The sequence below is a fragment of the Nymphaea colorata genome, chromosome 11 (assembly GCF_008831285.2).
Source record: "Nymphaea colorata isolate Beijing-Zhang1983 chromosome 11, ASM883128v2, whole genome shotgun sequence".
In the NCBI taxonomy this organism is placed as follows: domain Eukaryota; kingdom Viridiplantae; phylum Streptophyta; class Magnoliopsida; order Nymphaeales; family Nymphaeaceae; genus Nymphaea; species Nymphaea colorata.
Genome location: NC_045148.1, coordinates 10,141,315 through 10,164,643, shown reverse-complemented (window position 1 = coordinate 10,164,643; position 23,329 = coordinate 10,141,315). Strand labels below are relative to the sequence as shown.

General features: G+C 38.8%; 4 protein-coding genes across 14 annotated transcripts; 1 reads left to right on the top strand and 3 right to left on the bottom strand.

Annotated features, from left to right (window-relative positions):
* Positions 1–426: 426 nt before the first annotated feature.
* Positions 427–7,521, bottom strand: LOC116264375 (uncharacterized). Of its 6 annotated transcripts, none has more exons than XR_004174826.2 (6): positions 7,266–7,521; positions 6,813–7,037; positions 6,304–6,414; positions 2,232–2,295; positions 1,399–1,486; positions 427–943 (listed from the first exon to the last, which is right to left on the bottom strand). XR_004174826.2 is itself a non-coding variant. In XM_031644538.2 (5 exons), the coding sequence occupies exons 1-4, from the start codon at positions 7,410–7,412 to the stop codon at positions 2,251–2,253; spliced, it is 528 nt and encodes a 175-aa protein (XP_031500398.1). In that variant the 5' UTR covers positions 7,413–7,521; the 3' UTR covers positions 427–943; positions 2,232–2,250. The 6 variants fall into 6 exon arrangements, 4 of the variants coding, with proteins under 4 accessions (XP_031500398.1, XP_031500399.1, XP_031500400.1 ...); XR_007574722.1 differs by having other exon boundaries at positions 427–843; XM_031644538.2 differs by lacking the exon at positions 1,399–1,486.
* A 902-nt stretch (positions 7,522–8,423) lies between these two features.
* On the top strand, positions 8,424–12,026 carry LOC116265079 (uncharacterized). Of its 6 annotated transcripts, none has more exons than XM_031645619.2 (6): positions 8,429–8,643; positions 9,410–9,556; positions 10,386–10,607; positions 10,704–10,814; positions 11,153–11,199; positions 11,563–12,026. In XM_031645619.2, the coding sequence occupies exons 2-5, from the start codon at positions 9,416–9,418 to the stop codon at positions 11,186–11,188; spliced, it is 510 nt and encodes a 169-aa protein (XP_031501479.1). In that variant the 5' UTR covers positions 8,429–8,643; positions 9,410–9,415; the 3' UTR covers positions 11,189–11,199; positions 11,563–12,026. The 6 variants fall into 6 exon arrangements, 5 of the variants coding, with proteins under 5 accessions (XP_031501481.1, XP_031501479.1, XP_031501478.1 ...); XM_031645618.2 differs by having other exon boundaries at positions 11,153–11,229; positions 11,339–12,026; XR_004174973.2 differs by having other exon boundaries at positions 8,430–8,643; positions 11,153–11,386.
* Positions 12,027–14,547: 2,521 nt separating this feature from the next.
* On the bottom strand, positions 14,548–16,145 carry LOC116264500 (uncharacterized). The gene is made up of 2 exons (XM_031644770.2): positions 15,733–16,145; positions 14,548–15,641 (listed from the first exon to the last, which is right to left on the bottom strand). Exons 1-2 carry the CDS (start codon positions 15,769–15,771, stop codon positions 14,913–14,915), a joined length of 768 nt encoding a protein of 255 aa, XP_031500630.1. The 5' UTR covers positions 15,772–16,145; the 3' UTR covers positions 14,548–14,912.
* Positions 16,146–19,166: 3,021 nt separating this feature from the next.
* On the bottom strand, positions 19,167–22,872 carry LOC116264945 (cytochrome P450 72A397-like). Its single transcript, XM_031645414.2, has 5 exons — positions 22,544–22,872; positions 22,042–22,262; positions 20,535–20,779; positions 20,028–20,403; positions 19,167–19,867 (listed from the first exon to the last, which is right to left on the bottom strand). The coding sequence occupies exons 1-5, from the start codon at positions 22,815–22,817 to the stop codon at positions 19,442–19,444; spliced, it is 1,542 nt and encodes a 513-aa protein (XP_031501274.1). The 5' UTR covers positions 22,818–22,872; the 3' UTR covers positions 19,167–19,441.
* Between the last annotated feature and the right edge of the window lie 457 nt (positions 22,873–23,329).

Here is a 23,329-nt window from a genome sequence, read left to right as displayed (position 1 = left end):
ACTAGGTGAAAAAGATTTTTGCTCTCTAATGCCCAAGTTTTATGTGCAAAATTTATGAGTGCATGCATTTCTTTATGACATGCATATCTCTAAGATAGTACCCATTGGACACAAAGCCGGTAGTAAGGAGTCTAACAAACAGAGTGTAGATTATGAAGCTAGATTGCCATTAAGGTATATGAGAATTGTAATCGACGTTTACAACTGCAGAAACATAAGGTGAAGTCATCCCCGATCGTCAAAAATAAATAGTCAGTGCATGAGTAATACAACAGCTGGGCATCAGGAGACGAGTTGTTTCATGTAGGAATGATTCTGAGAAGCAGCTAGCACACAGCAAGCTCCCAACCACTAGAACTCCCATATCACTTCCAGCTCGGATGGGCCAACAAGAAAATGCAGCACCATAAACATCGGACAGAAAATTAAGGGCTCCCACAAACAAATTTAAATCACATTTATGACTGTAAAGAAGCTTGCAATTAATAAACTGTCATGCTAGACTTAGTAAAGCTAGCATCTAAAGCAGCCACGTTCAGGTCATACAGAAATCAATGGGAGGAACCAAGCCAACCTGACTACTAAACTCTTCGGTTGGTTGGAGAAAATTCAGGAGAATGACAGTAGCAAGTCCAGTATCAAGACTTGAACAAGATAAAGATTTGAGATGATTGGCAACATGAAATCATACCAACTCAGGCACAAAAGATGTGAGGGTGTCATTTAGCACCAAATGCAGGTCAAGTTCAGGATGGTGACTAAAGCCTCCACGGGTTATGATTAACTGGGCCCCAGATGAGGTCCCAAAGTAGGCAGCTCCCTTTCTTTCTTCCCCGTTTGGAGCTGAAAACCACCAACCTCCTTGAAGATCAATGTAGAGAAAGAAGCAAATAATTGCATTGAGCTTTAGTCATGTTGTTCTAAGATTAACTGCTGAGATAATCTGGTACAAGGATAGTCCTCATTAAGATGATTTGATGCACAAAAATGATTCACAATAATAAAACCTAACAGCATCAGCGCCAAGGATGTCCCCATATTACTAGAATAATGTCCTTATCATTTATTTGAAAAATTGTTCCAAACCCAGCTGCACCATTACAGGGTCTGAAGACATTAAAATGGTTATATACAGAATAATTGTTGCAAATAAACTTGAAGGAAGAAAGAAACCAAGAAGTCTGCAATAACAAAGAACAGGACCTGTTTGGACCTAAAATTAGCATCTCACTTTTTTCTAGCCCAGATGCCTCTTAGTCCCATGAATCAGCAGGATTTGGCGTGCATAAGTTTGACAAAGTTGATATCTTTCAATAATTTGTTGTTCAAAAAAATTGCTTCCAGTAAAGAGGTATTTTGTTCTGGAGCTCTACTTAGAAGTTAGAACATATTTCTTACATCAAAATCACTAAAGAATCGGCACACCACAGCATAGGCACATCATTCCCAGCTCCTTGGACTTGTGGGTGGAAAGAGGCCATATTCACTGCAAACCACATAGGAGAACACAAAGGAAATTGGCACTTGCTCGCATTCAGATAAGCCTGACAATGTCTAGCTTCAAGTATAGGTCTACATCACCAATACTTTTCAAAATATTAAGTGTGAAACATTTTCTAGCAAGTCAATATTGGCAAAAATAGTCATAGCAAGTCACCATGATACATTGAATTATTCATCAAAAAATAGTCTTCCACATATCCTAGCTGTTCTTTCATCATTTCCCTTCTACCTTTTAAATGTTTCCAGTCATTCCTTCATAGTTTTTTGAAAGAATGAAAGTTTGAGATTATCCTAAAAGTTGTGAACATTTGGCAAACAAAACTTATGCATGTCTCAGTCATCAATAAGAGTATAATCGCCATTTTAACAAAAATGCCAATTGTACTTTGTTGGTTATTTGATATCCAAATCCTAACCTCACAGTGTTATAATTAGTCACATCATACTAAGACGAAAGACAAGATTTACATTCTTTTAACTTTTTCTTCACAGGCATGTCTGCTAAAGGAAGAAAAGCTAACACCAACAATCGTTAATGGATATTGAGTATGAGAAAAGCAGTCAGGGCTTATAATGGAATTTCATGTTGGACTCTCAACGCATCCATTATTTCACATTAGAACTGATTTCTGCATACTCTAAATATCTCAGTCCACAAAAATCTCACATGTCAAGCATATAAATAACAGGAAAAGAATATGATCCAAGGTACTCTGTCCACTTGTTACCTTTGAGATATGACCCTCACTAATCTCCTTGTCCCAATGATCCAAAGCCATCAACTGGCCATATCTAACCGGGGCAGCAGAAGACAAACACAACACATTATTTTGGATTTTAAAACAGCAGATGGAAAAAGAAAAGACCAAATATACAGAAGATGAGAAATAAATATAAATATAGATATTTGTGAATAATGGTATTGTTCATAATATGTTAAGCTGTTCAACCAGTCCAAATATCCAAAGTGCTGAACTTGGAGACTGTTAGCACGAGTTCCTCATCACATGTCTGTTACTAAGAAAAACTAAAGAAAGTTACTAAGAAAAACTAAAGAAAGTGAAACATGTCTCAAACAAGCAGGAGTACATATTTCTACAATCAGAAACTTTTGTATTATTATTTAGCTAGCTAAACCACATTCCCATAACATCTTGGAAAGCAACAGCAGAGATAACAAAGATACGTATATTCCTTTCTCTACTACATTTTAAAGTTAACTGCTAACCTCTTGTAGAAATGCAAGAAAGACCATGAAATAAGGTACTTACAAATAACATGGCAAAATCAAGTGCTTGTAGTGACAGGAATACCATACAAACACAATAATCAGAAAAATTTCTCTACCAAAGACAATAATATTTCAGTCTACAAGCATCATTTTTTTTTTTTTTTCAATTTTGAGCATAGGATGTCTAATCAAACAAAGCATCTATTACAACTAGAAAACTAAGCATTCCCCCATACAGGAAATCATGAATTATGAACAAAAAGAAAGAACGGGAGATTTCTGATCTTACTAGTAAAGATTTCCATTCATCTCGCTTTCAAAAGTATCCTATGGAGCTCTTTCTTACCTTTCTCTCCTAGATGTGCGAGTCTCATTTACCACATTTTAGAGTCATCATTCATTTTATCATCAGAAAATACCATTGTTGCAGTTCCACCTATCATAGTGCTTCCTATTAATGCATATAAAGTGCCCTTTTGTTGTGGCTTCATTACAACTAATATTCCCTTTGACAATTTAATTGGACCATTTGATGTTGTTAATTGTATCCAGCAACATTTAGGCACCCTAAAGATATTAAAGTTTCTTTAAATTTTGGACATGTTGTACCTCACAATGCTTCATTGCTACTCCACAAAACATCTTAATTTTTAGAATTTCAATGCTAATAACTTTGAATTTAGCATTATTATCCACAAAATAGTTCCTCCATCACAAGAAATATAGGAATTAAACCATTATCAATGTGGACACATATGATATGATTCACCTGCATCCAAAATCTAGTAATCTGTTAAAGATAGACATTCATGATATGCTGAACATAAATACTCATTAGCATCTATTTCTAACAAGCTCTTGCAACACCAATAGAGGAAGAGGTTGATATAGATATCGTCTTCTTTTGATTCTTATGATCACCTAAGTTCATTAATGTTTTGAAAAATCTTGAAGTATGACTCTCATGGCAGTAAACACATCGACATCACTATTATCTTTCCTAGATCCTCCTGATTTAAATCGATAGTTCTTTTTAGAAAATTTTTTTCTTTGGTTTTCATATGACCTCTATTCTCCATATCCACGACTAGTCCTTCTGCTTACATTTCACTAGTACCATAGTTTTTCATATTCTTTTCATAAAATAAAGAGCACTAGTTGCATTATCTAACCTAACTGTCTTTCTTCCAAAGAGTATTGTGGTTACTAAATAATCATACGACCTAGCTAACATCTTAATCAAGAATGCTGCCTTTTTTTATCATCTATTTTACACTCTTACTCAGAAGTTGAGAAATAAGTAAATTCATTAAGATGCACAAGAATATTTTCTCCCTCTTTCATGTGAAGGCAATAAAGTCACTGCTTCAAATGTAGTTTGTTTATGTGATTCTTACCCATATTCATGTTTTCTAGGTTGTTCCTAATTGCTCTTGCCATTTTTTCGTGGATAATGTTGTGGATGTCATTGTTTCCTAAGTGTTGTTGGATTGCACTTGCAACTGGCCTTTGCATCTGCCATGTTACATTGCTTGCCTGCCATCCATTCCTGCCACTTATCACACCCATTAGATTAGCAAGTCCAGCATATGTTGTTGATATAAGCAGAAGTTATTTTTCCCCTTAAACTTCTCAATCTATGCTTTGTTACTCGACATCTGTCACTAAGCTCTGATACCACTTGTTATATCTCTCTAATGAACAAAATAAGGGTTTCAACTAGCAACATATCTGAAAAGAATAAAAGGAAGAAAAAAAGCACACAATGTTTAAGGTCGTTCTGTGTCTACCATCCAACAAGTGAGAGAGTCTTCTCTCTCTCTCTCTCTCTCTCTCTCTATCTATCTTTCTTTCACTATTTTGGAAGCACACAGTACAAGCCTGCCTGAATTGTGAGCCTTTTATATGCAAGGCTTTACATCAGATTAGTTCTTAGCCGATATTCAAAAGTAATGATGGGGTAGGGATATACAAAAACAGTGCATGTCTTCCTAGTTATCCATTTCTATATTCATCCTTTGCCTAAAGGAAAGACTTCAAGCTGAAGCAATCCACCATCCATATTTGATTAACTACTTAATCTTTTCATCTTTTCCAACTTTCTCTAGCTCCCACCAACCTAACACACGGCTCCTTCACCAACCTCAACAATTAATAATTCCTTTTTACATAGATGGTGTCAACATGATGCAACCACTTATGTATATGGATCTGATACTACCACAATCTTATGTAAAATTAACAAAGACTTATATGGCCTAAGGCAATTATTTCTAGAATGGTTTTGGCAGACTCAAAGGCTATTTACTCAACCATGGTTTTTAAGTCTAGTTTTAATTTATTTTATTTATTTTTCCTAAAAAAGGCAAGAATTACTAGGATTAATTTATGTGGATAATATCATAGTTTAGATTATCCGTCAAAGGTTAGCATTCACAAAATTGACTATCCACCTCATATAAATGATTTCTGTTGATCGGTTCTCTTGACATTGAGTACAAAAATCTAATTGCCCTTAAGAAATAGGACTTTTAAGGTATTAGGAAATCATCAGATTCCTGAGGAATTACAGGAGAGGTAGGTGAAAATGCTTTTGGTTTGTTATCTCCACACCATGTAAATGAAGCTCCCTCAGCAACATTCACAAAGAGGGTTTTAAAGTAAATATTATAGACGATCAAATGGATCATGCAATGACTATTTCTTTAACTGTGATTTATAAATGCTCCCATATATAAGTCAGACATGATTAACTAGGCTAGGAGCAGCATATTGTAGGTAGAAGTAAGGCATCTTCAACATGAAATGAAATCAAAGACAGGACTACACAGACAAAGCCAAGCTGGATCAGTGGCCGTGAAAGAGCATAAATGAAAAAGATGATTATTTATCAGTGGATACATGGTCAGGCAGACAGACCTACATCCTGTGCCAAATGGCTGCTAGTGTCAAACTGTCAATCAACCGCAGCAAAGTAGGCAGAACATAAAACATGGCAATTTCCAAAATTTTGGGTGATATGTCAAATAGGAATGAGAGTTGACGACAACCAACGTTCATCATGATCAGAAAATCATGATGATCAGAAAAGCATAACTATCAAAAAATAGATTCACTAGCCAACTAGCAATTGTTATTTACTGAACAATAAAAGGTAGCCCAATTCATGAAGGGTGAACAGTAATGCAGCTTAAGCCTAGCTTTAATCAAGAAAGTTGGAATTGGTCACAGTCAACCAAGCCCAATTCTGGACAGCTTTAGACATGGTCGCTTCACGTCAAAATGAGAGGGCCGACATTGTGTCATTGCTATTATCTGTTGAGATACATGGTACCATAAGCAATGCAACCTTTAGCCACATGCAGCAAATCTTCAGTAAAATATGGAATATCTTTCATTTCATCCGGCAAAGAGTCAGGCATCTCAAATACGAATTGAATTTTCCATTTTAGATGTCTACTCTGTATGGGTCATCGGCCAAAAAATGACACAACATGATCAATTTCTAGCATGTGGTACACCACCTAAATGTTCAATTAATCCACAAATAAGATAAAATCAAAATTTACCCGGCAAAACACCCTTCCAGTAACAAGGCCATATGGAACTGAGCCAAAATGCCTTGAATCATTTGAAGCATATAAGTTGTCACCTTGAATCCATACATGTCCCTTTGGCACCTACAATAATGAAGCAGAAAATACAATAAATAACTACTAAAAGCTTACACTTAGTTTACTGAAAGGCCCATCAGTCATACAGACATCTTAAAAAACTGAACATGAAAATTTATGCCTTCAACAGAACAAAAGTACTATTTATTTTTTCAATGACGTCTTAAACCATTTAATAACAAACATATTTCATGCCTTAAATCAAGTTTCTCATTAGAGTACTTAACAATTTTCAGAAACTTCAATAAATGAAGTAGAATGAAATTTAACCGAATGGGCAAGTCCCCAACTTAAAATTTACAGTCAGTTGATGACCACACAGCCAATACTTAGTAAGTTAAAACCACTAACAGATAATAGAATGAGAAAGCAATGGCCATAAGCAGAAAAATAGCAATTCATACAGTAACAGTCCGGCTGCCATGATCGCCAATGTTGGTGGCAAGAAAAGTGACCTCATCCCCCTCTAGCCCCGTTATTCTCTTGGTGACGATCTTTCTTGGGTTCTCAGGAGAACGAACGAGAACGATGTCCCCGCGCTTAATCTTCTCCAACCTAACAGATATCTTCTCAACCAGAAGAATATCGCCCGTTAAATTGATGGTGGGCAGCATGCTAGGCCCATAAACCTACACCAGAAAAGAAAGAGCAGGTAAGTGAGAGCAATGTGAACAGTGTGAAGTAGCTACAGTGTAGAAACTACAGAGGACTTGTTCTTGATCGCTTGCTAAAAGCAGAGAATGCAATCATTCTCTAAGCATCTGTTGTTAGTTTCAAGCTATTGTGGGACAACCAATTACCCGTCTCTTCTCTTAACAGAGAAAAATAGAGAGAGAGAGAGAGAGAGTGTGTCGTACCAGGGCGAGGCCACCGACGTAGGTGTTGGCGACGTGGAGGCAGCAGAGGAACTTGGCGACGAAGAAGGCCCTGTCTAGCGCCTCCCAGGTGATCGTCCGCCATGGAAGGCCTCCCAACCCTCTCAGCAACCCACCACCTAGCCGCATCTCTCTCTCTCTCTCTCAACCCTAACCAAGAACAGAGGGCTCCATCTTGTTTGATTGCAAGAACGGGCGTGTTCTGCGAACGTACAGGTTCCAGCAAGCAGTGGGCGCCCCAAAACGTCTGCTAGTGAGCGACGCGTAACAAGCGTTCTTCGCGTTAAAGATTCAATGGGACCCAACGCCCTCCGTCCCGGTATACGGAACGAACGGAGCGGATAATATGCAAAGCCGTGACTCGGACTCGTTGGTTGTTGACTCAGCGACTTAACCGGTTCATTTCGCAAATTTTTATAGTATTTCTTTCATAAATAAAAAACTTAAGTTTGTCACTTCATATTTGATTTTTTTTTCAGCTAAAACTAAATAACATGCTATTTGTGTATACTAAGTAATGTTTGTGACATTTCTAAACGAGCTAATTTTTCTTAATTACTTTTAAGAACTTAAAATTTCCAATAATGTGAAAAACAAATACCCAAAACCCATTCTTCTCTATTTATTTTAACCTGTCTCGTTCAGCTTTTACCGTTACGATTCTCAATCGAAAATGAGTTTTTAATGCATTGCTTTAAAAATGAGCATTTGTATATAACAAATGACTTGGAGAAAGTATGAAAGATTCAACGGAATAAATTTCATTTTTTAAAAGATCATTGTTGTGAGTACAAAATCATTTCTAAATTGCCTCAAATAGTAATAAAATAACTTTTAAAATTGCACCCCACGTGTCACTCAAAACATTTTGTGTTTTTTATAAATGAAATATTTTGCGAGACTTTAGAGATTGAAGCAAATTCAGATTCATGAATCTAATTCAATTTTTGAAATAAATTCATAGAAATTTTTGTAGGTGTTCCAATTGCGATACATTTTTTTGCACAAACAAAAGTGGTCGATGATGAATCGGGTTTCGATAATTGAGTCAGGTTTCCTGCAGGAGACAAATGGTTCAGGTAGGTCGGGCGGAGGCCAAACAGGAGCATGATTTGGTTCCTCGTTGGCCTGTAGTTGGGATGTTGCGGTCCGAGACTCCAAGGCTCCATTTGGAAGCGCTGCCGGCTGGCTCGAACACATTGAGCCGGCACGATTTTGTTATTAATTATAGCGATCAAGTGTCCGGCACCGGTTTACAGTGTGCACAGAGAGAGGAGGAGGAGGAGGAGGAGAGCCCGACCCGACCTAGCTCCGGTCTCATCCCTCTCGCTTTTCCGCTCTTTTGACTCTGGGTTCTCTGGTGAGAACCCTTCTCCTTCTCGTATACCTCCGTCCTTATGGAAGTTTTCTGCTGCACCCGTTCGATGTTACGCTGCTTAGTAGCTTGTTTGATTATGCAATTTGCTTTATGTTTCCGTGGTTTTTTAATGCTTCTGTGCCAAACTTATTGCGCGGCGCGGTGGTGAGTATGGGGGGAACATCATTGGCAGTGCAATCTGCCTCTGAACATAGTCTTTTTTTGGATATTGCTCTCAATTGGATGAAAAAATTTCGTAACTTGGATGGATAAGAACTACAATGACGTTTGCGTACAATAAAAAAAACATGCTTTTATGGCGTCAATGTTGTCCCTTGTCAGGCATTGGCTCTTTGCTTTGATGGGTTCTTTTTTGTGTTTGGGGATAATTTTGCTATACAAATTCTTGTGTACTATGTTACACTATGCTGACATTATTGCCTTTATTTAAAGTGCATGCTTCTCCGTCCAATATATTTTGAGTTTTTGACTAGTAATGATCTTTTACAACTTACTGTTTCTTCAACTAAGTGAGGTCTTGCAGTGGTTATAGACTTCTGTTATTCAAAAAGATAGAAGAATTTTTTTTTAACTTTTTGCTTGTTTTGATATTTTAGCTATATAACGTTTCATGTCTTGTGTTGCATTTCAACTATTACATTTTTGTTATGGACAATCATGCTTTCCATCGTTATCTTGCCTGATGAACATGATAATGTTGAACTACTTTGTGAAAACATTAAGCCTGAAACGTGTCAACACTTTTTAGGAGTACATGGGATGGAGATTTTTGAGAGGGTCCGGTACTTCACATGTGAAAGAACTTGCTAAGGAGTCATGGAATCATTTCACCATTCTGACCAAGTCCCTTTGCTTGGTGCATGTTGTTGCAACTTATGTTGTTTCAACAGAAGTGGTTGGTGACTTATCCTTATTTCTTCCTGTCTATTTACTGCTCATTGTTCCTGCTATAATTTAGTGAAGCAATCAAATCTATCTTCTATATGACCTTTTGCTGAGAAGATCAATGCACCTAGGCAATGCTTTGTACATGCAGACATGTATGTATAGTCATCGTTTATCACAATTGCAGTCATTCAGGAGATTATACTCTTCATTGCCCAATTAATCTACTTTGCAGGTTACCTTTTTCCCTCGTCTTTACCAAAGCTGGTTGAAGCTCGAGCTCATAACTGGATTCTGAACCTTAAGCTCAAAATGTCATCTTGCTTAAAATAAGTTTTCATTAAGATCCCTTTCACTTCTTTCAATTCTTTGCTTGTTGATCTCAGTTCAAACCTTATTACACATGAGTATGTTTGTACTGGTATTTCTTGATCAACATTTCATAAAGCAGCAAAGACATTGTCTTCGGTCTTAGAGTGATCTGCTTGGATGCACAAGATTGGGGCCCTTAAAATGGAGTGATTTTTGGAGATTATCTTACTAAGTTACTATAACTATATTTAGCCTTTTGTGACAGTTCTTGCGTCATTCTTTTGTACTATTCAATTTTCTCTTTATTGTTAAATATATATTTATAATGATTTATTAGTTTCACCTTTTCTTCACGAGATTGATGACTTTTTTGGTCCCTTATCATTTTTAATTGGTGCATTTTTCTTATGTAATAATCCAGCCAAATCCTGATTTTCATAGTTTAGCAAACTAAGCTCTCTCTCTCTCTCTCTCTCTCTCTCTCTCTCTCTCTCCCACTCCCCTTCTTCTTTTTTTAAATTCTACAGACAACAGGACCCAGCATGCTGCCTACTTTAAGTATTTCTGGAGACATCCTATTAGTTGAACACTTGTCTTCGAGGTTTGGAAGGATCAAAGTTGGTGATGTGGTGGTTGCCACTTCCCCATTGAATCCACAGATTCGAGTCTGTAAGCGAGTTATTGGCTTGGAAGGTGATCGAATCGGCTACTGTCCAAATTCTCATGGCATATTTGCGACGTCAGTGACCGTATGTGCCTGTTTTGTTTGACTTTTTGAGCTTTTGAACCAAGGCTGTAGCTTCCCTTCAATCTAGGTGTTTGGTCAGTTATGTTGACATTTTCAGGTGCCTAAAGGTCACGTGTGGCTTCAAGGTGATAATTCTCTCCGGTCCCAAGATTCTAGGCATTATGGCCCTGTTCCATTTGGACTCCTTCAAGGCAGAGTGTGGCTGAGGGTAAGTTTGATATGATTTTACATCATTTTTATGCATGCTATGTATTCTGTCGGATGGGCATTTCTTGGAAGTTACATAGTCAGGCAGTTGCACATGCAGTTTTGTTCTCAAGGTTATTTGCATATCATCTCCAAGCTCCAATTTGTAGGTCGTATGGCTTATATAGCAAATGGATTCAGTTGATGAGGATCCTAATTCTTCGTTATCTTATTATTTTCATGTTACTTTCCTCTCCCCGTGTGTGTGTTACTGTGCTTTAATTTTTTTCATCTCTTTGGCCTGTGTCATTTTTTTATTTGAGGATTGGATCATATTGCTGATTAACCTGTCTATAACAGGTTTGGCCGCTGCAGGGTTTTGGGAGGTTAAACTGATGTTTTACCAGGTAAACAGATTTTCAAGTGTTAGCTTCAAGGTGAGTTTGACTGTACTCGTACATTGCTGTTTAGCCGGAGAATATTGTTCTAAATTTTGTTTAGGCGTTTCCCCCCTTTTTCTGATCCCTATTCATTGGCAACCACAAGGACATTTTTATTGGGATGGGCTTGCTGAAGAACATATCCTTGCAAAAGGTTATGGATAAATCTTGGCTAGCCACTTAATTGTAGTCATTTTTTGTTTCCTTAAACATGAGATACATTGTAAAGGAACTTTTACTTTCAAAGTCCTCTAGCACCCTCTTCTTTTGGCTGTCTAATGTCTCTCCCTTTCTTCTCCTTTGTTTCTTTTCTTATTCTTGCTCTTCCAGTGTTTCTTGCATCTAAGGGTGTTCACTGCTCCATCAACACTATCCAGCCTGCAATGGAAGTGCCTGACCATCTGTGCAGCTGAATCAGAAGTATCAGAGTGGCTAGTTGAGAGTCTTGAGACTGGGTGATGTCAGATAAAGAAACCATGTTTGGCCAGCCTAGTGGGGATAAAGGGTTGAGAGATATGGGTTAATGGAGAAGTCAAGATGATTATGATCAATTTCTGAAGATTCTTTTGTAGATTTTCCTTTGCCTTTTGGATTTTCTTCTCTTCATATTTTTTGATAACTTATCTGGAATTTTCCTTGACAATGCTGAATTTGTTTTCTGGATTTGTTAACCATTGTATGTTGGGAACACCTTGCAGGAAAAGGAAAGTGATAAACTTTCAAAATGAATTGTATTCATTCATGGGAAAGTAGTTTTGAAGTGTTGTTTGATTAATGAAAGCAGTAATTGTACAGTGCTTCTTCTTGCTTGGTCTGTTGTCAAATTTGTGACCCCAAGTAGGTGAGAGGCCAGAGATTTTCAGCCTTGGCCTTGGTTGCATGTGTGATCATAACATTTGTTCTAGGTACAATTAACAGAAATAACCATAAAACATATCAAGGATTAAACAGCTATATGCTAGAGGGTTATGCCCTTAGATGCCACAGTAGATTTGAATGATCTGATACCTTAGTCTTTCTTTATCCTTGTCAAAAAATTTTGCAGCTGTTGCGCCTGTAGTACTCTATTCCAACTGTGGTGTCAGCTTTATTCTCTGTGTGGTTGCAGTATGGATTTACAATGGTACATTGTATTTGTGCAATTTTTCCTTCTTAAAAGTTGATGTCAATCTTGCTTCTGCAACACTGAGATACCATTCCTCTCAGCATGTAGGCATTCTTGAAGACACAGAGACCAGTTTTTTCTTTTTTGGCTTTTCTTCACATTCCTAACACTTGGGTACCAGGAGGTGCTTAGGCACGGAGTATATTTTTCAGCCTAGGTAGAGAGGCTATAAAATAATGATAATTAAGAAATTGGTTTTTGCCTTTTTGGACTTGGGCTTGTTTGTTTGACATAATGAATGGCTATTCAAAGTTATGTGACTGAAATAATAGATTAGTTAAACTTTTTAATTATATTCCCCATAAATTATTCTTGAAAACGTTGCTTGTTCTCCAGTAATAAGCTCTGGCATGTGTCAGTGAAGAGGTGAAGGAAAGATCCTGTAACATTGGATTAAAGTTGCCCGGTAGATACTGCAGGTGGCTAGTCCATGTTATGCGTCAGGATATGATGACATCCTTACTCATCTGAGACCTCATGTTATCCATTTTTTACTGTGAAATTTTATGTTTATAGTTGTACTTTTCAATTTTATTTCTTTTTAAGCTGGATTTTGAACATATGTGCTGCATATAGAGATGTATTTGGAAGACACAGCCACACTAGTGCAATCTTTCCATGCCCTTGTCCTCTATAGATATGCATGTTTGAATGGCTTGCATGTTGCTTCCTATGATATTGTTGTGCTTTAAGCATTATCTATCAACTTCTAAGTAACACAGGCTCTTCAAAAAGGTTGCCACACCCGGGTCTTATTGAGTGCAGCTTGGGTGTGGCTGGGGTGCAGCAATAAACAAATTGCTTTCTTTTCCATTGAATCGTTGATAAAATCATAGTTTATTAATCCTTTCAGAATAATTTTGCCGCACAATCTTGTTTGTGTTTCTATGCTAAATTCTGTAGGTGATCCACATCAGTGGGTTATGGCCTATGGCAGACCAAGTTCTTTTGAAACATCGAGTGGTATCTGAAAATATGATATCATCTGTGGCTTTGTTGTTTCTGTCACCAGGATCTTTCTGCCCTGCATTCTAACAGAGAGCATTGGATTTCTGACAATTCTACGATGTTGTAGATGGCCGAGAATCATCTATATGATTACATGTTCTGAATATCTTTTGCAAGCAGGTGTTTTAGGATCTCTGAAAACAACCAACACTCTAATGAATCAAAATTGATGACTGACAAAAGATGTGAACCCACTTTCCATTATATCTCTTGATGAACAAGTCATGGGCACATTCCTCATAATAATCCTTGTACCCATGATCACCAAGCTCGAGACTAGTAACATTTCTAAAGGCTAACTTTAGTTCGTTCACCATCTTGAGAGATTCTTTCTTGCCTATGATTTACGGGAGGAGGTCTTTTTGTTACAGCGAAGGCCGTAGATGATATACAGATAAGGCTGCTGCGCTGGGTTTATTGGTTTATAGTATCAAAACTGGAAGAAGTCTACACTCTACGGTCGTTGCTCAGGGTGTCCTTTGCCTTAGGACTAAAAAAATAGGGACTGGTGATGAGCAAAGGGAAGGGTGAAATGATAAAAGTTGGCAAGCAGAATCTCAGATGGCAACGGTAACTTGGGATTCAACCCTGCACAATTTTCTTCACATCTACGAAGTAAATCAGCCATGCTGCTCCATACGAAGCTCCTTACCAGTCAACTTGGTGCCCAAATAACCATCCACCGATGAGTCCGGACGCTGCATTCAGTTTTGAACCTAATGAAATTATTTAGATCTAAATATCAAAGTTGAGGGGTGATAATTTGTTTTCCCCCTCTTTTCATGATTAGAACTCTTTCCAATTGATTAAAAATTGTAAATGCCTATTTAATTTCCACAATCTTTTGACAAAAATTAAGATAAGGTCTTTCTTAAGCTTAACTTCTTAAAAATTCCGCCTGCTGCAAATCAAAATGATTGAATATGATTACGCCCACCCTAAATAAAAAAGATTGAATATAATTCACCCCAATTTCCTAACAATGTTCTGCAAAACAATTCCGTTGTAAAAATTTAGCAAACGTGGTGGTGGTAAAAGGGGGGTAATCCAGCTTCTCCTTGTTAAGTTATCGCAGCAGATGGAGAGCAAATGGTAAGGAGGAAGATGTGAAAGGTACTAAGGTAAAGACACAAGATCAAGCCTTAACAAAGATATAAACAACTCAGATTCATCAGTTAGATATATAAAAAATCTAATGCAAATAAGAGAAAAGAATACAAACTTTCAAACCCTAACCAAATCAAGATTGTTGTCCTCGGGCTCACTCAAGATTTCTGGGAACCATTGACTGCTCGGGTTGTTAAAGGTTCATGATTAGGAAGAAAATTGGAGTGCTCTTCTTTCCTTTTAATCACATTTGGTTTGCATGCGTCCAGACGAGCCACTTGATCCCAGCTTACTGTCGAAATGGACGATTAGGACGGCAACAACAAGTTCGATGAAATGCCACGGAGAGGAGAGTCTTGCACAGAGACCACGATGGCAAGGCATTGTTTGTCGCGTTCATTCAAGAGGCCGGCGGCTCTTGCGAAAAGAATTCTTGTGCTGTTTCTGGAAACTCAATGCAGCCGCTGCCACCAATCCCTTCTGAAGCAGCTTTTGCTAGAAGCAAATGAGCCAGCCTAAGCGGCTCCTTTGTCTTTCCCGTGTCGCAATCGGCCTCCGCGAAATAATTAATCCACCCTTCCAATCTTCTCTTCTCTCCGTCGCACTTGGGACCCTTCACGCCAACTTTTGAGAGGAACCCACCAGAGCAGAGACCACAAAAGCACCTTTCCTTCTGTCCACCCTCCTTCCTTTCCCTGCCACAACTCAAATCTTGAAGGCCCAACAGATCACACAACTGATCAATTTCATCGCCAGAGGCATCCACGTCCAGCAAGTCAAAACCCTCTGGAGGTATAGGAGGGCTGCTTTCCGGCGACAAGTCGAAATCTGGCGAGTAGGAGAGGAATTCAGGAGGTGGGTCACTTCCTTGGAGGGAAAGAAGCTTTGGGCTTTCATTGTTGATATAGATAAGTGATGAGCTAAAAGGAGAGAGCGGTTGCTGGTCTATAGATATTGTAAGGTTGTGTTTGCTCTCTGAGGCTGTCTTGTTCGTGCTTTTGCTTGATTCTGAGAGATGGGTTTTGCTCTCTTGGATCGCCTTATTGATTACTGTATCTGCTTCCAAGTGAGGGGTGTTGGATTTAGAGGTGGATTTGTTGGTGTTTTCCGATGCCAATCTTCTTTCCACCTGCAATCAGAGAAGGGGTCTCAGACCAACTTTCAGAGAAGCAATCATCGAGATAGAAAGGGAACAAGCGAAAGGAAGATAAACCTGTTACCTGTTTCAGTGAAGCAAAAAAAGCAACATGGGGGTTCATTTTTGTTTTCGTATGAACAAAGTCGTGACCGAAGGGACGTCGCCTCCTAGAGCACGCCGTGGATCCTACCCCGGTCCTCTGGTCGAGCGCAACCTGTTGGGATCGGATCAGGACCTTTCTTGGAGAACTTATATTAGTTCATAGAATTCAATCCATGGGAACCCTTAAAACGATTTATCGTGGCTCACTTGCTTTCGACTGTCATTTGAATCACTCAAACCTGAACCCCGCAGATAATTTACAACAAATGAAAAATGGACTGCTGCTGCTGCATGGACAAGTAATTGATCGACCCATTTTGTGATTCTTCTAATAAATCCAACACTCTTTGTGATAACTTTCATGAAGTGAACTTCTGTTAACATGAGAAGCAAAAAAATACATTAGCTGCTGTTTCGTTCAGTGCTATGGAGGGAGGGACCCCTCTCATGCTTTTCCCCTTAAGTTCTTCCCTGTATATTCAAAATTCATGTGCAACTTTTCAAGGGAATGCATACCTGCCACTAAAAGTACTAACTTCCGGTTGATATGCAAACTAGAGACAGCGACTAGGAAATCTTCCTGTAGATTTGTCATGGTCATAATTTTTCGGAACAGAAGCCATGTTTCACAAAAAGAAAGAATTCAGACTTTGTTTTATGCAGGTAGCCATAAGAAAACCTGAACGGTTCTACTTATTGAAGCTCATTGAAGAAGCAGCAGCTATGACAACAAGCACCATCGCCACACGGCTGCCCATCGCCACACGGCTGCTGCAATATATTACAGCTGAACTAATCCTGTCCGAATCCAGACAACTAACTTCTTAAAACAAGAATATTTCTTATAGGTGCATATGGAAAGGCATCCAAGAAGGTACCGTCAGATGCGTTTCAAGATTATTTGAGCTCCACATTAAGGATTAGAATTGATATGATATGCAGAGCACAAGTACACGACGGCTACAGCTTCAAGGAGAAATACTACAGAATCTCAACTAGAGCTAATTTTGCCTCAATCATGGCAAATGCTTGTCCAATGCGGATCCGGGTCGTGTTCGGAGAGTCTTGTAGCTCGAATTCCATCAGTTCATCACCCGAAAGTAAGCAGCTGCAATGGTAAAATAGTGCTGGTAAAACCAGCCAAGTGCCTGATGGCACAAAGACGTCTCCTAGTCCCATCTTCTTTGAAGTCTTTCTGATTATAGATGCTACTTGGGTGTACAACCGTGGAACATAACGAATCACAGTAACCTGCAAGGATAATTTGTATATCACATGGGTGCTGATATGAATTCAGACACCAGTAAGCTTGCAGTTATTTACAACATTGCAGTTTCCAAAAGCGCAGGGGCATTGCTCCTCGTGTGAGCATGTTTGTCAAGGAGAAAACATGAGAACCACCAATGCCAATATGAACTATTTCACACTAACTTACAAGTTTCATATGCCAAGTAACTTTTCAAATAAGTAGATGATATCTGTTATTAATTCTGTAAAATGGGCTTAAACTTGGCAACCGTGCACCTGCAGTCGCTTTCTAATTCTACATCCTCTTGAAACAAGTATGTTTTCTTATATTGGATAAGTGGATGCATGCTGACACCATATTCAAACCCAAAAATTCAGCATAGGCGGATGGGCAGCTACCCTTATGTGTTCTCCTTTGGAGAGAAACTGAGCATTGTTACACTCGCCTAAGTAAAGGTTCTTGGGGATTGAAGGAGTCTTCACCTTCAAGAGAGAATTTACCAAAAACGCTAGCTTACTTCAGAAACTTCCTTTACACATATACCAGCATAAAGAATTCAAAGCCATGAATATATTCAGGTGCAAATGGGCAAATTTCGTGCACTGCGCATTAATCTATTCTTCAGTTAAATTGGTGTCGGAGATGTAAGTAAATGAGATTTCTGTAATGTAAACCGAAAAGAAGGGCAACGACGGTTGAGAACTAATATCTCATCATCTTCACAACTTCAACAAAGAAAGGCATGAACTTGGAGCTATGCCATTAGACAATTCCGTGGCCCTTGACCAGGCTTGCTCTTGCATGGCCCAAATATCCTTGTTGGTCCCATGGAAGAGCTTGAAAAATGGCCATCAGCCGTCCAGTATGCAACACTCAAGACATATTAGTGCAGACAATGGCAGCAATCTCATGTAGAGAAGAAACATCTTCATTCTTATTCTCCATGGTGCACAGGAACAGACTAAGGACGAAGCAGAAAATGGTAAGCATTGCCAATTAGCTTTGGGAATTACAAAGATTGCAATTCCCGTGTTTGGTAGTTGGAACACTACTACAATGTGGGTATCACATGTATACAGTGATAGCTAGCCACCAGTACTGCACTTCATATTTAACATTTATTATGGAAATTTCAGTAAATTTATGCAGAATAGTTTCTGTAATCACATGGGAATCTGGTGTCAGCCAATTTGCAGTCTCCAAGAAAGAAAATTCTTTACCAAGGCCAGAGGAGCTTTTTCCTGTTACTAATTAACTTCATTGCTTCCTGTTACTTTCATGTCATCTGCATATATCTTTATATTATATTGGCACAGTATTTAGCTAGAGCAGGCTTTTGTGATATTCTCCAAAGTAAACCTTAGTCAAAGGAATAATGATAATAACTTCATCATCACGCCTTCCCACGGTTGGAACACGACAAAAATGGCACGTTTAGTTGAGAAGGAACTGAAGACATGTTAACGGAGACGGAAGCGCTGGTTAATTTTAGAATCCCACCGTTTCTGTAAGAGCTTCTTCTATGAGTGAGACTTTGAAAATCTGCCCTATGCACCATCCTTTTCCACTCAAACATGACATAGTTTTACCGTTGAAAATCTCATCCCCTTTCTCTCGTTTCTACTTGAAAAGCAGGGGAAAAAAAAAAAGTCAAGCCTGTAGTTTCCCCCAAAGTGAAAGTACCGTGAAATATTGGCTTCTAGGGGAACGTTTGAGTTGTGCCACAACGCCCAGTGGAAGAGTTCCCTACTGTTGCGGCTGAACACTGATTTTCCTTGTGAAATATCCTCTAAAAATTATAAGTTGACAAAGACCGAGTTTGTCATATGAGCTTTTGTCTCCTATGATGCTAATGCTGCACCTGAAAAAAGCAGCTTTTAGTGGAACACAGGAACGCGAACATAGTGGAGTTGCTGGAGATTACTGAGAAGGTAGGAACAGATCTAGTTCACGTGGAATCCATCAATACCCTACGCATCGATTTCCTTATGAAGTTTACGATCCTAAGCCATCTCCTTGGGCAAACCAGCAAGAACTTGCAGTATTTGAAAAGCCTACCTTTGGTACTGTTCAGTGATATGAAAGCTACCCAACCCGAGTTTCAGCCTTAAGGGTTCAACAGTTAAGCCACTTAAACTGTATTACTTCCATTGTTCTAGAAGAAATTTCAGTTCCTAACATTTAGTTTTATTGAATGTAACTCGAGAAGCAGACAGAAATGCAATACATGATAGTAGAGTAAGTAGAAACAGGGGCTACAAACATATCGCTTCCTATTCGACAAAAATGCAATACATGGTAGTAGACTTAAAGTAGAAACAGAGGGGCAACATTCATATTGCTTCCTATTTGTACTAAACCAAGCACAAGTGATGTGCTTTTCGAACTCAGTCAGGCAAAGGTGTGGAGGAAACTCTGACATAGTTATAATTTTCTTAGCTTAGATAGAATGCAGGATTATTTGAGCTCCATACTGAGGTTGAAGGGTTATGATCTGGTGTGGAGCATGAACATAGGTCGATGACAGTTCGAAGGAGAAGCGCTGTAGAATCATGGCAAGTGCCATCTTGGCCTCAATCAGTGCAAATGTCTGTCCAATGCAGACTCGGGGACCCCAACCAAATGGAAAGAATGCCAATTGATTCTTCGATGCACTTGCAATTCCTTCTGAGAACCTCTCTGGTTTGAATTCCTCAGCATCGTCGCCCCAGAGCTTGCTATCATGGTGGATCAGGAGCAGTGGCAGAACCAGGCGAACTCCTTCTGGAAGGGTGAGGTCTCCCAATTTCATAGTTTTGTAAGCGTGTCTAATCATAAAAGTTGCAGGTGGATATAGCCTTAAAACTTCGTTTAGAATCATAGTGACCTGCATTAATATTGGATCAATATATGAAATGTACGTACATCTTTGACCCGAACATTCAAAATAGGCTCAATGGGATATTTCTAAAGAAGCATAAGCTTAGTAATTTCCAACTTGAATTTAGTGATGGCACAACCAATTATTCAAATCAGAGTGCACTTACAGTCTTCAGGTGGCTTAAGCTGTCAAAAGAAGGGATGTCTTTTCCACACACTTGAAGAACCTCTTCCCTCGCACGCATCTGCCAACTTGTGTACTTGGCGAGCAGAACCATGGTCCATGTTAATAACACTGAAGTTGTCTCCTGACCAGCAAAGTAGAAAAGCTTGCACTCCTCTATGACTTCATCTCTTGTCATTCCCTTCTCGCCATCCTCATGGTGTTTCTTGTTTGATTCCAACAATATGCCCAGCAGATCGTCATTTTTGGCGATCCCCAACTGTATTTCCTTCTCTCGTTTCTCAATTATATTATTAAGCAGGGATTCTACCTTTCTGTTTAGCTCCTTCCGCCTCTTGTTGTCCTTTGTAGGCAGAAACCTGTTTTAAATGTTGGCATATGTTAAAGTGTTCATTGCATTCTCCTGAAAATATGTCACTACATTCTGGAAAAATGCTGCCCAGGTCACTGTATCTTGTGATCTTGAATTATTTGGCATATCATACTTTACCTTAACCCTGGGATATAAAGTTTTGCGAAGGCTTGAAGCACTAGCCCCGCCTGTTCCTTCTGCATTTGGAATATCTGCCTCCCCTCTTCATAGTTACTGCCAAAGGCAGTCCTAGAGATGACATCTCCAGTAAGATTCTGAAACTCCTTCCATACATCTAATTCACCCGATCCTTGGGGACTTATTGATTTTTCCCACCTTTGAACCAGCTCATTGCAACAAGCGGAAAATGATGGCAGCATTCCCTGCTCACTCGAAACCAAAGGCGAAATAGATGAGCAAAAGGCGCATAGTTGTAAAACCGTGGAATGAAAACTTTACCTCAGAAGAGGATCATTTGCATGTAGCTACTTTCCTGTATATATATATATATATATATATTGAATTATGAGTCCCACATCCAGTGGGCTCCACTTTTTTATAATCAAGAATGAACTAATAAAAATAATATTATCTTCTGCATATGCGCAACAAGCATCAGTAGCGACTCAAATAAGACATGCATGTTTGACAAGAAATGTGTGGTCAGCAAAATAACTTGTCCAAGTGTCATAACAAAGAAAATTCCATTTTGAAGGACCATTATCTGCCTCAGTTCCAACAAGCATTGCAGAGAAAATCCTAAAGGCCCACATAGACAGAAAAAATGGCTTCTGATAATCTGTTTTATGACCCGATAGATGTAAGGACGTGATTTCTTGAAAGTCCTTTTCAAAAAGCAGCTACCCTCTTTTCTTTCTTAAATAAATGAGGAAGAACTTAATTTCCTTTCCTGTCTTTTTCCTCAGCAAAAATTTTTGCTCCCTTTCTTTTTCTTTCCTTTTCAACTTTTAAAATCCATCCTTCCATCCAAACATAGGCTTAAGACGTGGAACACCTCAACCAGTTGCCGACCCTATATTGCAGAAATTGATCCACAGAAAAGGTTACTCTCTTTGAGTTGCTTAGCAATCTAGGCCACTCAAAAGCTGGGGCCATGACTTGTCGTTGTATTAATGAAAGTATACTGACAACCAAGTAAACGGGCGAAATGGTTGGCCAACATCATCCTATCTTCATTACGAGTTTACTACACACTTTACAACTCTTATATTTCCATTAAAATTGTTTGCTTAGACTTAGTGGGTAGGCAACTGAATGTATACTAATTTTGATTATAAATACTACTACCATTGGTTGCTAAACTGTGATAAATTAAGCTCATCTCTTCTTTTCTTCTGAGCATGGGCTTAGGTCCACTGTCGATTAATTTGCCCATGTAGGATCACTCCAGATACTGAACTTCCGAAACTTCTTCAACTTTAAGGTCTTCAGTTCAACGCGGAGGGAGCTGTTATTGACATTTTCTGAAGCTAATTAACCACCAAATTTGATGCGTTCACAAGAAATTGACTTAAGCACTCTGAAAATTTGAGACATGCCCCTAATATATACGTTTTCTATGACAAAGGAATTTTTCTGCTAAAGAAGGAGAATGAGATAGACAGACATATTAGATGGTTCTAACCTTGAGTTTTTCCAAATGGAAAACAGGATTGATGCGCCTTCTCTGGACTGCCCATTCTTCACCTTCCATGTTGGCGAGGCCCCTCGCCAGCACCTTCACCTGCGCCGGCTGAGGGGGCTTCGAGAAATGCCCAAATTTGTTGGAGAGAACTTCTTTCACCAGCTCCGGATCCATGAGTATTATCTGCGGAATGTTCCCAAACCAAAAGAGGGAAATTCTACCTGCACTCGTTCCACAATCACAAAAAGTTATATAACAGGAGCAAATCAAAAACAAGAACAAGATTAAAAAGACCAAGTTGGTGTCAAATATATTGGAGCCTTTTAAAAGGTAAGTAAAATATCAGAAAAATAACATAAGTCACAGATCTGACTACTGAAGACGAACTTCATTTTTTTTCAAGTTCCTTGTAGATGTCCAGTCAACTTGGTGAAGTTCGCCGCCGCAGGTCATACATAGCTAAAGAGTAAGAAGACTGAGGCCAGGGGGAGTTATGGCATACCGTATTTATCAACACAGTCCCTAAATATGGGCCATATTCGTGGAGTTAACTCATGAGAGAAGGCCATGGGCTTGGCCAATGCTTTCGCTTGCAGAGTCGCTACATCCCTCGAGTTGCCGATTAAGAGTTTGTAAGGGTAGCCATGGATTCCTTGCCTCTTGAAGGCCTCTGCGTACTGCCTGGGCTTCCACCAGAAAGAGTATACTGTCTTGACCACCACCCACGAGAGGAAGAGAGCCACAGAAGCAACGAGGAGGAACACGGCAGCTGCCATTAATGGTGTTCTTCCTTCCTGTCACGGCAGAGAAAAATGTAATATGGAAGTGGACGATCACATGGTATTTATCGAAGTCATCGGTTTGCTTTACGTAGTCACCAAGTGACGCTGACGGTAGGGACGGAGTTAAGAAGACCGCATGACGCCTTGGTCCTACTGTAAAAATTATTTTTGTAATAAATTTTTAAAAAATTCACTGAAAATTTCAAAAAATAATATTTCTACCACAATTAAAATTTTAAAACTTTAATTCGATCTCCTACATAAAAAATTTAAAACTTCACTCCTACTTGACACAGCATGCTAATGCGGCCAAGAAATTTTGTAGATGTGTATGCTTGTCTTGTTTTCCTTCCAAACATCATTTTTTCTGGAATCCAAATGGTTATTGCATAGTTCTGGATTTTGACACTCAGAAAGTCTGAATATTGTGTGATTCTCCTTGCATTTGGCAAAACTAAGCAGGTGATGTAGTCAGTGAAAAGTGAGAAAACTAGGATTTGGGTTTA